The sequence below is a fragment of the Bombus vosnesenskii genome, unplaced genomic scaffold (genome assembly GCF_011952255.1).
Source record: "Bombus vosnesenskii isolate JDL3184/JDL3185 unplaced genomic scaffold, Bvos_JDL3184-5_v1.1 scf7180000016261, whole genome shotgun sequence".
NCBI lineage: Eukaryota > Metazoa > Arthropoda > Insecta > Hymenoptera > Apidae > Bombus > Bombus vosnesenskii.
This window is the reverse complement of record NW_022884330.1, coordinates 3,954,715-3,967,503: the sequence shown is the minus strand read 5'-3', so window position 1 is coordinate 3,967,503 and position 12,789 is coordinate 3,954,715. Positions and strand designations below refer to the sequence as shown.

General features: G+C 38.1%; 1 protein-coding gene across 7 annotated transcripts in view; it reads left to right on the top strand.

Moving 5' to 3' along the window:
- Nucleotides 1-12,781, top strand: part of LOC117241841 (sn1-specific diacylglycerol lipase alpha) — a 53,299-nt gene extending 40,518 nt beyond the window's left edge. For 2 of the 7 annotated variants that reach the window (XM_033508022.1, XM_033508023.1), the window contains 11 exons: nt 142-470; nt 953-1,148; nt 1,946-2,134; nt 2,403-2,693; nt 3,436-3,665; nt 3,806-3,829; nt 4,551-4,683; nt 9,520-9,869; nt 10,548-10,892; nt 10,986-11,160; nt 11,249-12,781. In XM_033508022.1, coding sequence (XP_033363913.1) covers nt 142-470; nt 953-1,148; nt 1,946-2,134; nt 2,403-2,693; nt 3,436-3,665; nt 3,806-3,829; nt 4,551-4,683; nt 9,520-9,869; nt 10,548-10,892; nt 10,986-11,160; nt 11,249-11,527 — 2,541 coding nt within the window. In that variant the 3' untranslated portion in view covers nt 11,528-12,781. Of the gene's footprint in view, nt 1-141; nt 471-952; nt 1,149-1,945; nt 2,135-2,402; nt 2,694-3,435; nt 3,666-3,805; nt 3,830-4,550; nt 4,684-6,483; nt 6,947-7,038; nt 7,239-9,519; nt 9,870-10,547; nt 10,893-10,985; nt 11,161-11,248 lie in introns of those variants that run through there. The other 5 variants (XM_033508025.1, XM_033508024.1, XR_004495128.1 and 2 more) reach the window with 5 other exon arrangements.
- Nucleotides 12,782-12,789: the final 8 nt, after the last annotated feature.

Sequence of the window (12,789 nt, the reverse complement as noted above, 5' to 3'; positions counted from 1 at the left end):
TTTCAGTAACGATATCTGATGATCTAATTTAATTGCCGAAAATGTACTCTTTACCGTTGAAATATTTAAAAATACCACAAAGCGTTTGCATCGATCTGATAGAAGCAGCCTAGATTTTCAATGAGATTGATTCCTCCCCAGAATTCGTTCGCAGACATCGCCAGATTATTGAGCGACTTTTTCCGAGACCTTGACGTGGTTCCATCGGACGTGGTCGCCGGTCTGGTCTTATTGAGGAAGTTCCAAAAAATCGAACGGGAACTGATAGTGAAGCAACGAAAGAACGATACGTACGAGTTTCTATCCGGTGTGCCAGTTACACCTCGCACTAAATTCCTGTCCTTGACCGAGGATGGTGATCTGGGCCACTTTCAATCGGCCATTCATTACATGCACTTTGCCCTCGCTGCTTACGGCTGGCCCATGTTCCTCATTAGCCATTCCACCGGTCTTTGTCAGCTTTGCACGAGGTAACGTTACCGTGAACGCATGTCGTGATTCCAGGTGTTAGCGTCAATTGATTTTTCAACGATGTTTCGCGCGATTACTCGACAAAATCGATCGAATTTCGGTTTTCAATTATATCCACTATAGTTATTACCGCGCTCGTTTCTCTATAAAGGAATTTCGCTCTGTTTTCTTTCCGTTCTCTCAGAAACAACACGAGTTTCCACGAAATTCTCTTTTCCTTCCTTCGAGATTCTATCGCACTCTCCGATTACATTTTTATTTGTTGCAACATAAATTTGAAATTCGCTACGTCGTAAACGTTTACCCAATCGTAATCTTTTATTTAAAGAATCAGGATACGAGTCTCTCCACCAAAGTTGTTCGTCCAATCAATTAGCCGCGAGTAATCGGTACGCGAAGCATCTGGAACCGTTTGCATGCCCGGACTAATTTCTAGAGCGAAAGCATCGAGGAAAATAAGATGTTTGGAACTTTGTGGCAGATTAAGATGCGGCTGTTTCCCGTGCGGCAGGCACGAAGACGAGGCGACCGTTGTGGAAGACAATTGTTGCCAGTGCAATTACGCCGCACTAAGAAAGATGGTTGACGTCGCTGAGGTGGAGGTCATTTATGCGACTTTTCACGTCGACGTCGGTGAGACGCCGTTCTTCGTCGCGCTCGATTACACGAAGAAAAAGGTTTCGCGCGTTTCCTCATTGATTCGCATGCATCGAACCGCGTTTGCTCGAGAAACAGCGAACACGAGAAGAATTAGAGATAGAATAGAGATAGGCCCTCTAGGTATCTCGCGATGCTCGTTCGCGACGATATTCGTCGACAAGCCGATCGAATTGTTCGCATAAAAGTTGCAATCTGCACCGCTGCGGATTTCGAGATTAAAACAAACTGCGTATTTTGGCTGCTTAATTGTAGAATAAATGGTTCTCCTTTAGCGAGTTCATGAATTTTTCAATGGCTATTAAGCGTGCCATGACGGCGAACTTCGTCGCAACGACATCCGTGAGAAGTTACCTATTATAAATATATGTATAGCCGTATGTATAGAGTCATCGTGTGGGAATTGTAGTTTAATCCATAATGAATAAGTTACACCATTTTGCTTAACTCTGTTAAACTTCTCGCGAGTTTAATATGTATTTAAAAGTATCCATCTTTGAATAATTCAATAACTATTTAATAATATACGATACCTGATTAGCAACGGAGCGAAACTAAGCGAAATTTAATTTCTTATCTCCCTTTATCCATTGAAAAATGGAGACTCGATATTAGTGTATGAAAGAAGACTCGAGAATTTTAACATAGTAAAGGAAGTGGATCGAAATAATGAAAAACCGATAGTTCGCCTCTTGTTAAAATTCCATAGAAAATTGTAATCCTCGATTTCTAAGATAGGGTTTAAAGGTCGCTTTATCCCGAACTCGAGCGAACTTGAGGACGGATAATTACCAATTTTCTGCTGCCTCTTTTCAAGGTTGTCGTTAGTATACGAGGAACTCTCAGCATGAAGGATGTATTAACGGACTTGAACGCGGAGGGTGAAGTGTTACCATTGTCACCACCGAGGGAGGACTGGTTAGGCCATAAGGGTATGGTCCAAGCAGCCGAATACATTCGAAAGAAACTACTCGAAGAAGAAATTATATCCCGCGCGCTTGCCAAGGTATTATATTTTGCCTTGTCGTCGCGATAAATGCAAATGCGTTATATGTAAAAACTAACTTGAACGAAGCAATTATATTTTATCACCTTTACACGTTACGTCGCGAACAGCGTCAAGCTAAAAGAGTAATGCACCGAACACAAGAAATATTGCGTTTATTTTATTTAATAATCAAATGTTTATATTCGGTAGCGTTGTTTTAGCATTAAGCTGTTATTTCGTGAAATATAATTTTTCTGATGGGGAACTGTTCAATTCTTTCCTTCAGGATACGTCGAGAGGGACCCATCAATTTGGTCTGACACTCGTCGGTCATTCTCTGGGAGCGGGTACAGCAGCTATCTTAGCGATTTTGCTTAAACAAGACTATCCTGACCTGGTGTGCTTCTCGTTCGCTCCACCGGGTGGTCTCTTGAGCATGCCTGCTCAGCAATACTCACAGGAATTTATTACATCCGTAGTAGTTGGGAAAGATGTCGTACCTAGGATAGGTCTTAGACAGATGGAGAGCTTAAGAGCTGATCTTATCAATGCCATAAAAAGGAGCGTCGATCCGAAGGTACGTACTTTATCGTGGGAGAAATAGAAAATACAGAACTCCTATAACCTTCTGAATAAATGGAATGTCAGTCACACTAAAAAGAACATGTAGTATCCTTTCTATCTTCGTCATCAGTTATTTTGTTCTTTTCCGATATGAAATTAGAAGAAAAATATAACGCTCCTTTCATGATACGCGTTACGATGATTTTTGTGAAATTTAAGAAATATACAAGAAACGTAAAGATATACGAAGGAAATATAAACGTTATGGTATATAGAATGTTAAAAGTGAAATGCGTATTACAACATTTAGAAAAATAATTCAGAGAATAAATACGTGCTTGCAAGTTTCATCTCTATCATTGTCCCTGAAAATATAAATTTGTGTAAACATCGACAAGCTAATCGTCATTTTTAAATTGTACGCATCAGCGTTGATCTACCCTAACATTTATACGTTCTGATACTAAATATGTACTTTCAACAGTATCAATAACCAACGACATTAAATTCCAAAATTCTAATAGTTTTACTATGACTCTCTTAAGTATTCCACGCACGTATTACATAGTATCGGAGAAAATTTATAACTTTAGGGTTTTTCAGCTAATTTCAAACTTCAAAAAAAAAAAAAAAAAAGAAAAAACGATATTTTACGCGCACTGCCCCAATATACATTAGCATCTACCAAGGAGAACGATAAGTGTTCCCGTATAATCGGGTAGAGGCTGCGCCGTCAATCGTAACGATCGTTTCAGTGGAAAACGATAGCGTGCTCGGTGATGTGTTGCGGTTGTGGTTCCACCCCTACCTCGGCTGCGAATTTAGAAGCTGGTGGATGTATCAGCGAGTATCAGAGAGACAAGGACCTAGCTCGTTCGCAGACCGTTGTTCCGAGCGACTCCAGCATCGCGTTGACATTGCACAGGCCTCTCTATCCACCCGGTCGAATCATACACGTTGTTCGACATCATCCCAACAAGGGAGAGTAAGTTTGTTTGTTCGTGTATCGTCGTCGATTTTATTTTAAGCATCGTTTAAAACGCAGACACGAAACGTTATGATGCAATGACTCTCGAGGAAGGTGATTAAGAGCAAATTTTAATGAAAGATGTTTTTCGTTTCTAGGAAAAAGTATGAGAGCCGTTGGAGGTACGTTTATCGAAAAGTTTGCATTTTCAGGGTTGCTCTGGGTAATTGCATCTTGGAGATGTGCCCGCATTGCCCCGCATGTGTTCCTCGGATTCGTATTCTACACTTGTTTCTTTCAAATCTATCGTCGCACATTCATGACTGTTTCCTGTCGAAGAAATTGTCGTACAATCATCTTTTATATCCATGTATTTGCATGATTGAAATCTATAGAGAACGAGTACACGATGTTACACCGCGCGATACGTAGTATTATACCTAATCGTGCACGGATTCGTGCACGAAGTAATTTTTTAGTAAGATTAATGGTGCGATCGTTTTCAAACTTTGAGAGCTGACTGAAAAGTGTTACGTTGGCTACCACGCGTTGTCCGGTTTAAATAGAAAATTTAACGAGCTATCCATAGATTTAAATTCTCCTAAACCTTCAAATTATTCCAATACTTTAGATCTCTAGAATTCGAACGCCGATACGTGCAAACTATTTTCAAACTTTGAAAACCATCAGACTACATCGCTTTATAAACGATACTTTAAAAATAACGTACATAGTTGAGGAAGTCATCCATCGAATATTCAAATCCGCGTATGCATCCAATTGCATGAATCTCACGTAGCGACTAGTGTCTCATAGAAGATTGAAGAATTAATTTCGTTGGAAAAAAAATTAGATCGTCGAAATTGAGCCGCACGAACGCAAGATCTCCTTCTTTTATTTCAGACAAATGTTACACAAACACGAACCGGTGTACCAAGCGCTTTGGGCAGGACCGTGCGACTTCGACGAGGTGTTGATAAGCCCGGTGATGATACAGGACCATATGCCGGACAATATGCTGAAAGCATTGAACAAGGTAAGCCAGACCGATTTGATAATTCGTCAGATAAAGAGGTCGCAACCGCCGGTTCGCCGAATGTCCTCGGTAAGGCTGGGTAATTACGAAATCTTGGAGGAAACAACGGACGAACTGAATCTGAAGGAAGAGGACAAACCTCAGAACGTAGTAATCAATATAGAGAGTAATGGACACGTGAAAAATGGAGATGTTGGTAGTGTGCAAACTGAAAGTACTCGAAACGTCGCGGAAACGGATAACGAGACTATTGTGGTCAATGTCGAGGTACACGAACAAAAGGAAACGAAGTCTGGATCTTGATAACGAGGTGGAGCTGTTCTATTGTGAATATCGATCCTTTCGCTGCTAATATTCACATTGGCGATCATATCTTTAAATAGAAGACGTAAATTGACACAGATAGTAGAAATTTTATATATATATATATATGCATTTTTTTTTAATCCTTTTATCAATTTTGTATAGTAGTTTTTACTGTGAGAGCAATATCATGACTCCAATATTTTCATTCTATGAAACATTCTTTGTAGAAGTTATATGTTATCGTTAGACGAATGATGTGGATATTAAGAGTGATAAAGGTATCACAGATTCTTTCCTCGCGACGAAACTGTTAATCCACTGACGATTTACTAAGCAATAGTACTCTAGGATAGAGCTTTTATGATAAAACCTGTTTGTTACAAAGTGATACTTTTTATCGAATTTTAATGTCCGACTGACGAAGAAGCTATAAGATTCTTTTACGTTTAAGTTGAAATAAATTTTAATCAATTTGTTGCGTAATGTTTTTGTATATAGTTATGTAGTTAAGTATACGTAAAACCACAAGTGAAGTGGTTGTAGTGGTAGTTTTTCTTAAATAGGGTAGTATTGTTTATTTAATTTTACGTTCCTTCATTTATATTTAAAAACTATTTGGTTTATAGCTCCTTTTTTAAATTAATTTCTAGCGCGAAGCACAATATCGAAGCAATAATATTTATACGATGTAATAAGAATCGATTGAAAATTACTATATAGAATATTTCAGTTTTTTACTTTTTTTATTTTCATTTAAATCAATCAAATAGCTGACACGCATGTTCTTCGACACTGCATGGGTTACCGTAACATTTGCAAACGATTATATTTATAGCTTTTCGCATTATTCTGTACATCTCTTTCTTTTTAAATGGTTTTTGTTTTTCTTCGTGTTTTATTTTATACTTTTACTTGAATCGCGATTGCATCCAAAACGACTAAACATACGTATGTAATAATCGTATGGACATTCTTATCAGAAAAGAAGCGTAATCGATGCAACAATTAAACTAATCCAATAACAGAACTTTTTTATTCGAAGAATTATATTATACCAGCCTTAAAATGAACCTTGATTACCTAAGTAAAACAAATACATTATACTAAATCTTCTATCCGATAGTGGTCGTTTTGATTGCATATCGGAACAACTCGATTCTGTATAATTTTTAATGTACGCTACTTTTGATCAATATACTTTATACCACGAAAATGTTGTTATTTATTTATTTGTTAAATTTCGCTTCCTACTTCTATGCCTGAAACATTTAAAAGTAATACGAATACAATTCTATACGTCATGTATTATTTATATTATTCGGAATTATCACGAAATCATACTTTCTATTATTTAATCGGAAATTAATTGGAATAGATTTTATATAAATAATACATGTGCAAAAAAGAAATGATTATACATTTGTTTTGTGGCTATTAATATTCGCTTTGCGTCTCGAGTCGTTAGATTCTTTTCCTAATTTCACACTTTTCCAGATCATGCTAATGTATCAGCCTCGACTGTTATGGCAAAAAAGGAAAGATGCTGATTAATCTGCTCTCGCTTTGCATGGTAGTGACGAAGCAAGCAACTTTCGCACCTTAGAACGTAGTCGATTACCTGAAATACATCGAAAATTAATCGACGGTTCAAAGTCTACAGAAAACAGGATAACGGATGAACGCAATCCCTTAAGCGTACAAGTAATCTGTTAAACGTCCAAAGAACCAACGTACTGGCTAAATTACTTGCATATTAGCGTGGAGGAACGAGGAGTAGCCGTATCGTTGCTTTCCTGCTTGAATAAACTCTGAAGCTGTCTATCTCTATCCTTGGCTATTCTTTCTCCGCTGGAATCTTAGCTCTCTCGAATCTCTGACATCCCCGTAGCGTAGAAGATTAACCGATTTCCCAATTACATAGAGTTAGATTACATAGGTTTTGCATTGCGAAATTGATGAAATGCGAAAAAAGTTGTATCGTGGCGACCGATAATAACCGGCGATCTCACGAAAGGATGTGTGGCTGAGGGTGTGTGGTGTGTGGATTAGGTGTCAGCGTGCAGAGATCGCGGCGCTGCAGACGGAGATAGAGCAACGCGTGCAACGGTTGCGACGGACGCAGCAACACAACGGACGCCTGAACAACGACACGTCGCGGTCGTACTCCATCATCAAAGTACACCGACGAGCTCTCACGGCCGCGACGCCGACGTCTATGTCACCACACACTCTTCTTGCCACGGCACAAGGTACATTGATGTCTTTCGGCTTCATCGGGTCCGTGTTTCACCAACAACCACGAATCGGTGATACCATTACCCAATCATTTCTAATTAACGGTTTCGCATTATGTAGAATGTAGATAGAGAGTGTTCTCGTAGATATTTACGTTGGTAGAATTGTAATGGACTGTGTGTCGATTGTATGGTTGAAAATTACGGGGAAAAGATAGAACGAGATGGTATCGCTGGTTCAGAGTGACGCAGGTCGCTGAAGAAGTGGCTGTCTTTAGCTAACTGCTTGCAGACGTTCGTTGTTGCTAGACGGACGTTTGTCGTATACGATCTCTCTGTGTTATACTTCCTTGTTCTTCTAAATTTTCAAGCAATTATCTGTTCGACTGGATTGTTACGATACAGTGCTGCAAAAGTATTTATATGTTAGAATTCGAGTAACAAATAATTGAATCTATTTTATTTTAGTATTTATTTTAGAACAGTAAGATGATAGATATTTTCAGTAAATTGTACAAATTAAACCTTGAAGTATCTAATATGTATTTGATTGGTATATTTAGTCTATCTATTCGTTATATGCACTTTAAGACAATAAAAACGACGGTCTCGTCTGCAGCGACCAAATTGCAGTCTAATCTGTCTTTGATTAGTTTATCGCATGTGATTATTCACGATCATGATCTTTAAGTATCACAATCACGACCGTTCATTTACACGTTTGCTCGAAATATACATTTGCTTCCGAAACGAAACAGGAGTACGTGTCGTAAATGAACATAGAGATTAGTTTCGTACACGAGATCGTGTTAAACGATATGTGTACGATAGAAGCATAACAACGATTGTAACGATAGAGCCGTAGATAAACGATGTAGAGCAGAAAATTGATCGTCGATCAGTCGAATGCTATTTGCCACCCAGTCGTTCATGCATGTGTACTCACGCATTTAGTCTATCATATGGCCATTGTATTTGATTTTTTCGTTCAGCTCGTAATTAAGTTTATCATCATCTATCGTACGTCAATAGCATGAAGGCAGAATATTGTGATAAAACATCAAATATTTAAACGCGTTCTTTTCTTATACGAGTAATAAATTCTTTTCCATGGCAAAAATGTTGCTGCATCGGGTAAAAATTCATCTCTATATTTTATCTATTTTTTTTTTTTTTGCTGTTACTCTTTACCTTAAATAAATTAAGGAAATTCGCTTCTAACGTAGTACAGGAATAATAAATGTACGCGAGCGAATTTCGAGCGGCATATACCTGAACTTTTAGTCAATTTATTCGGAAACTTCTTTATATCTTTTATGAATATATACATACTTGTTAAAAATTTCTATGCTGGATAATGAAAATTAGAAACTCGCGTTCATCTTTCTCGTACAGCATAAAACGAGAAATAAATTGCACAGTATATTTTGCAAAGTTTCGAAATTGCTTTGAAGATGTATAAAGAAGCACGTGTTAGACGCTTCGTGTCCCGAAGAGCGAATTATCGGACGGAGAAATATTTCTGTAAGAGCGAGTAAAGTGAAATAGAAAAATATTTCAGTAAGTTAGTCTCCGGGAAACGACCTTCAAATCGTCCACACTCTTCACTTTAGTCAATGATACAGCTGTTTATTTGCCGTTTTATCTATCAATGTTGACACGAATCCAAACCTTATCTCATGTATCGCGAATCAGTAAAATAACGTTTATGATATCGATCACTAATTTGCAGTAATTCTTTGAACGTTCGCGCAAATCGAATAAAACTTCAACTTTAAAATAAACGTGCAAAGAATAGAGAAGCAAAGAAACCGGATTTAAATGTTAATTTCCATTCAATCGTTGATCGATGTAAAAGTAGGAAGTAGACTTTGTAAGGATACATAGATACGAATGAAAGATCTCTAAACGCAATAAAAGGCAATGTGACCACGAATTTTGAAGCTATCCGATCGACAAATATTTGAAACTTTATACATTTTTCTTTCTGTAACTTCAAAAATTCTATCGATTCATAACATTACCACCTGTCATTATCACCTATCATAATGTCACGAAAGGTGTTATAAAAAAGAAAAAGGCTGTAAGACTTTGTGAGCTTATAGCACTCACCAAGATATCCTATCGACTTGCAAAGTCTTACATCCTGTATATCGATATATGACATTCGTTAATCATCGGTTCGAATCAAATTGCTTCTTGAATCACAATAGAAAATAACACGGAATTGTCGTAAAATAATGTCTGGCGGTTTCGTGAGACGATTATATTGGAACCACGCGTGTGGATATGTCAGGTTGTAACGACCCTGGGACCGGCGAAGCCACAGAGGCTGGCTTCCGGTCACGCATCATCGACGGAGCCGTCGGAGGCACGCGAGGCCGTCGAGATCCAGGAGATGGAGGTGGAACAGGAGATGAGAGCGTTACTCTCTTCATCCAGCCCAGTAAAGTCGCATCCTAGCAACCTGGCTGGGACGCCACCGCACAAACTCTGCCTGGAGACAAGCTTCACGTCGTTGCAAAGCCCCTCGGAGTTTCCTCAAGCTGGTCGCGAGCTGAGCGTCGACTCCAGGGGAATCCCATGGGAATACGTCAGTCTGGCCAGCGAATTGCTCAACACGCCCAGGGCCGACGAAACTAAATCGTAAGAATAGCAATTATACGTCTGGACGACAAACTATGGTCCGTGACGGAGGACCGACGTTAAATGGATGCCGATATATTAGATTTACGATGAGGATTTTAAGTCAACGAAAAGAACGATATAACGATGTAATAACTTGGTTGTTTTAGGGATAATAAACGTACGGGTAGAAGAATATTCCACGTATTTGTATTTGCACTGTATTTTGTCGAATTTTATAAAATATTTATGTAAATATTTACGTCCGAGGCAGGAAATTTATACGTTAAATTTCGATTTGTATATTTGCATTCGATGCGTTTCTAATCTCATTCGAACTACATACATAGGCGCGAGAAACAATCAAAATAGTATCCCATCGTGTTTGAGGAACCTCATATATCACGCTCTCGTTCACGTTCGCTTATGTTTCACGTTTCACAAGGTTCACCGCTTCGGCAATCGCGCACCTAAATACTCATTGCACTCCATCAGACCAGACCATCTAACGGAAAACGGTTCTTCCGAAGAATTGCGGCTTAAGAGGAACACTTTACGCTCTAATAATCAGACATCGTATTTTCTTTGTTGTCTTCGATCATAAAATGTTGCTCTTTAGCTGCAGTTTATTTTTTATCTCAAGAGTTATGTCAAGCAGTTTCTTCTTGTTCGTCTTTTTTCTTACTTTTTAACACGAAGATCGAATCGTCGAAGCGACTGGGACGAGAGCTCTCGAACGGCGCCACTAGCCACGCCGGAAACACTCTCGGAGGCGTCGAGCAGTCCACCATCGCCGGTACCACCACCGAGACCGATGAGGCGTACACCCAAAATTTCGGGAAACTTGTCAACGGCGGCGGACGACTTGAAGAACAATCTTCACTTCGCTATGCTCTCGGCGAAGAATTACTTCCTGAGGGAAGGGAACAACGGCAGTAACACAAGCAGCGGCAACAGCGAGGCGAGCTACGAAAGCGCCAAGAGCTTAACCGCTGGTCTTCCGCCGCCAGTACCGAGAAGACGGGACTCTGTTATCGTCAGGAGGTAGCCCAAATATTTTTGTTTTTTTCTTTTCTTTTTTTTTTGAATTCGAAATTATTTTTTTATCCTTAAGGTAATATTTATGGTAAATTGCAGAGAGCAAAGAGTGTGCACAGCTGCCTGCTGCAGAGACGACTTGTCGGAAAACTCATCGTCGCAAGCCTCTTCCCATTCATCTAGGGCGTCTCAAACGTCGAATCGAGTTCAATCAGGTTTCCCCGTGGAGGAACACGAAACGAATGGATCCAGCTTGGACTTTTTCGAAGCAAAAGTATTCGATTATTCTATAAGACATCATATTTTATAAACTAGATAAATTTGCACTTTCACAACGTTAACATATTCCTGTCGTTTTCAAGGGTTCTTCTGGACAACGTGATAGCAGTAACGACGTGTTCCTCAGTGTCAGAAGTTCCCCAGAGTGTAAAGGTTTGATGGCACCAGCTACGGACTTAGGGGCAGAGTGGAAAAAGAAATTTGACGCAACAGGGCTGCCTGGTGATGCTTCGTTACCTCTTCTACGTGGACTATCGCCGACACCTACGCACGGGCAACATAGTTCGCCATTTTTCAACGCGAAACGCAAGAAATACGTTTATCCGATTACGCTGGTTGGTCGAGGCGAAAGTAGCGTTTAATTGCAAAATGTTAGACCGACCGGGGACCATAGAAATGAGGTGGGATAGATTTAAAGTGTCTGTGCCAATGTCACATTCTTCAGTGTGATCGTTTAGAATCATTCCCTTAAACCCTTGGATGGATGAACATATGAAATATTCTAAAATGAAGGGGCCATATATCTATGTTGCCTCTTTTTATACGATCTTTCACTGAAGTATGAAGACAGTAAACGGAAACTCGATATGTAGAGAAGTTCTGAAATTTCTCGAATAATAGATAGATAGTCAAATTCGAATAATATGATTTTTATCGTAGTATAAAAATACTACTTTTCGTTTTCCTTTTTGTACAGCCATTTCTCGAATGAGACGAAATATTTTCTGATTCAGAACGTTTTCTGCCAACTAAATGATAAACCAAAGGACAAATAAGATACAGAGTTAATTACATATACATTAAAGATCTAATAAATAAATATACATATATAAAGACAAATAAGAAAATTAGCAAAAAGGCAGCGGATTATATGAATGACGATTTACACGAATGAAGATGCCTTGTCACTCAAAAGAAATATCAACTTTTAAGGATAACTTCTAAGAATATAGATTCTTGCTTTTTTTAATCTGTTGATTGTTATAACATGGTAAAAAACGTGTAAACGTCTATAAAAAAAGTTGCACTGGCCTACTCGTCAATCGCATTTAGTACCAGCTTTCTGTACAGTTTTCAATAGAATTGTATGCATGCATTTTTGTACAGTTTTTAATAGAGTTAACAAAATGTGATATTGTCTATATGATTTTGTCACTTAACATTATCTCTTTTACTTAATGTTCGAGATCTTTCATTACACGATTGAACAATACTTTCTATTACATTTTTTACTAATCTTTCAATGGATGCAAAAATGGGACTGAAAAGGTATATAGATTACGCGTAAGATGTAAAATATGTAGCTGGTAAGAAGATATAATTATGTAACAGAAAAATATGAGCTACGAAACATAATTTTTATCAACAATCTTTTAATAGTTGAATCTTTAAAATTACTGTATTTATGTAAAAAAATAGAAAAAATATATTTGATCTATTTAATTTTTAGCTTGCGCGATAGATATTTAGAAAATACTATACATATAATATATAAATATTAGAGAAATATTGTAAGTGACATTTGTAGAATATCATTAGCAAAAAGTGATACATTGCGAAGTAATTCATTTAATGTATTAAAATATACTTTTCAAAAAATAAAAATGCCAATTCAATACTTTAT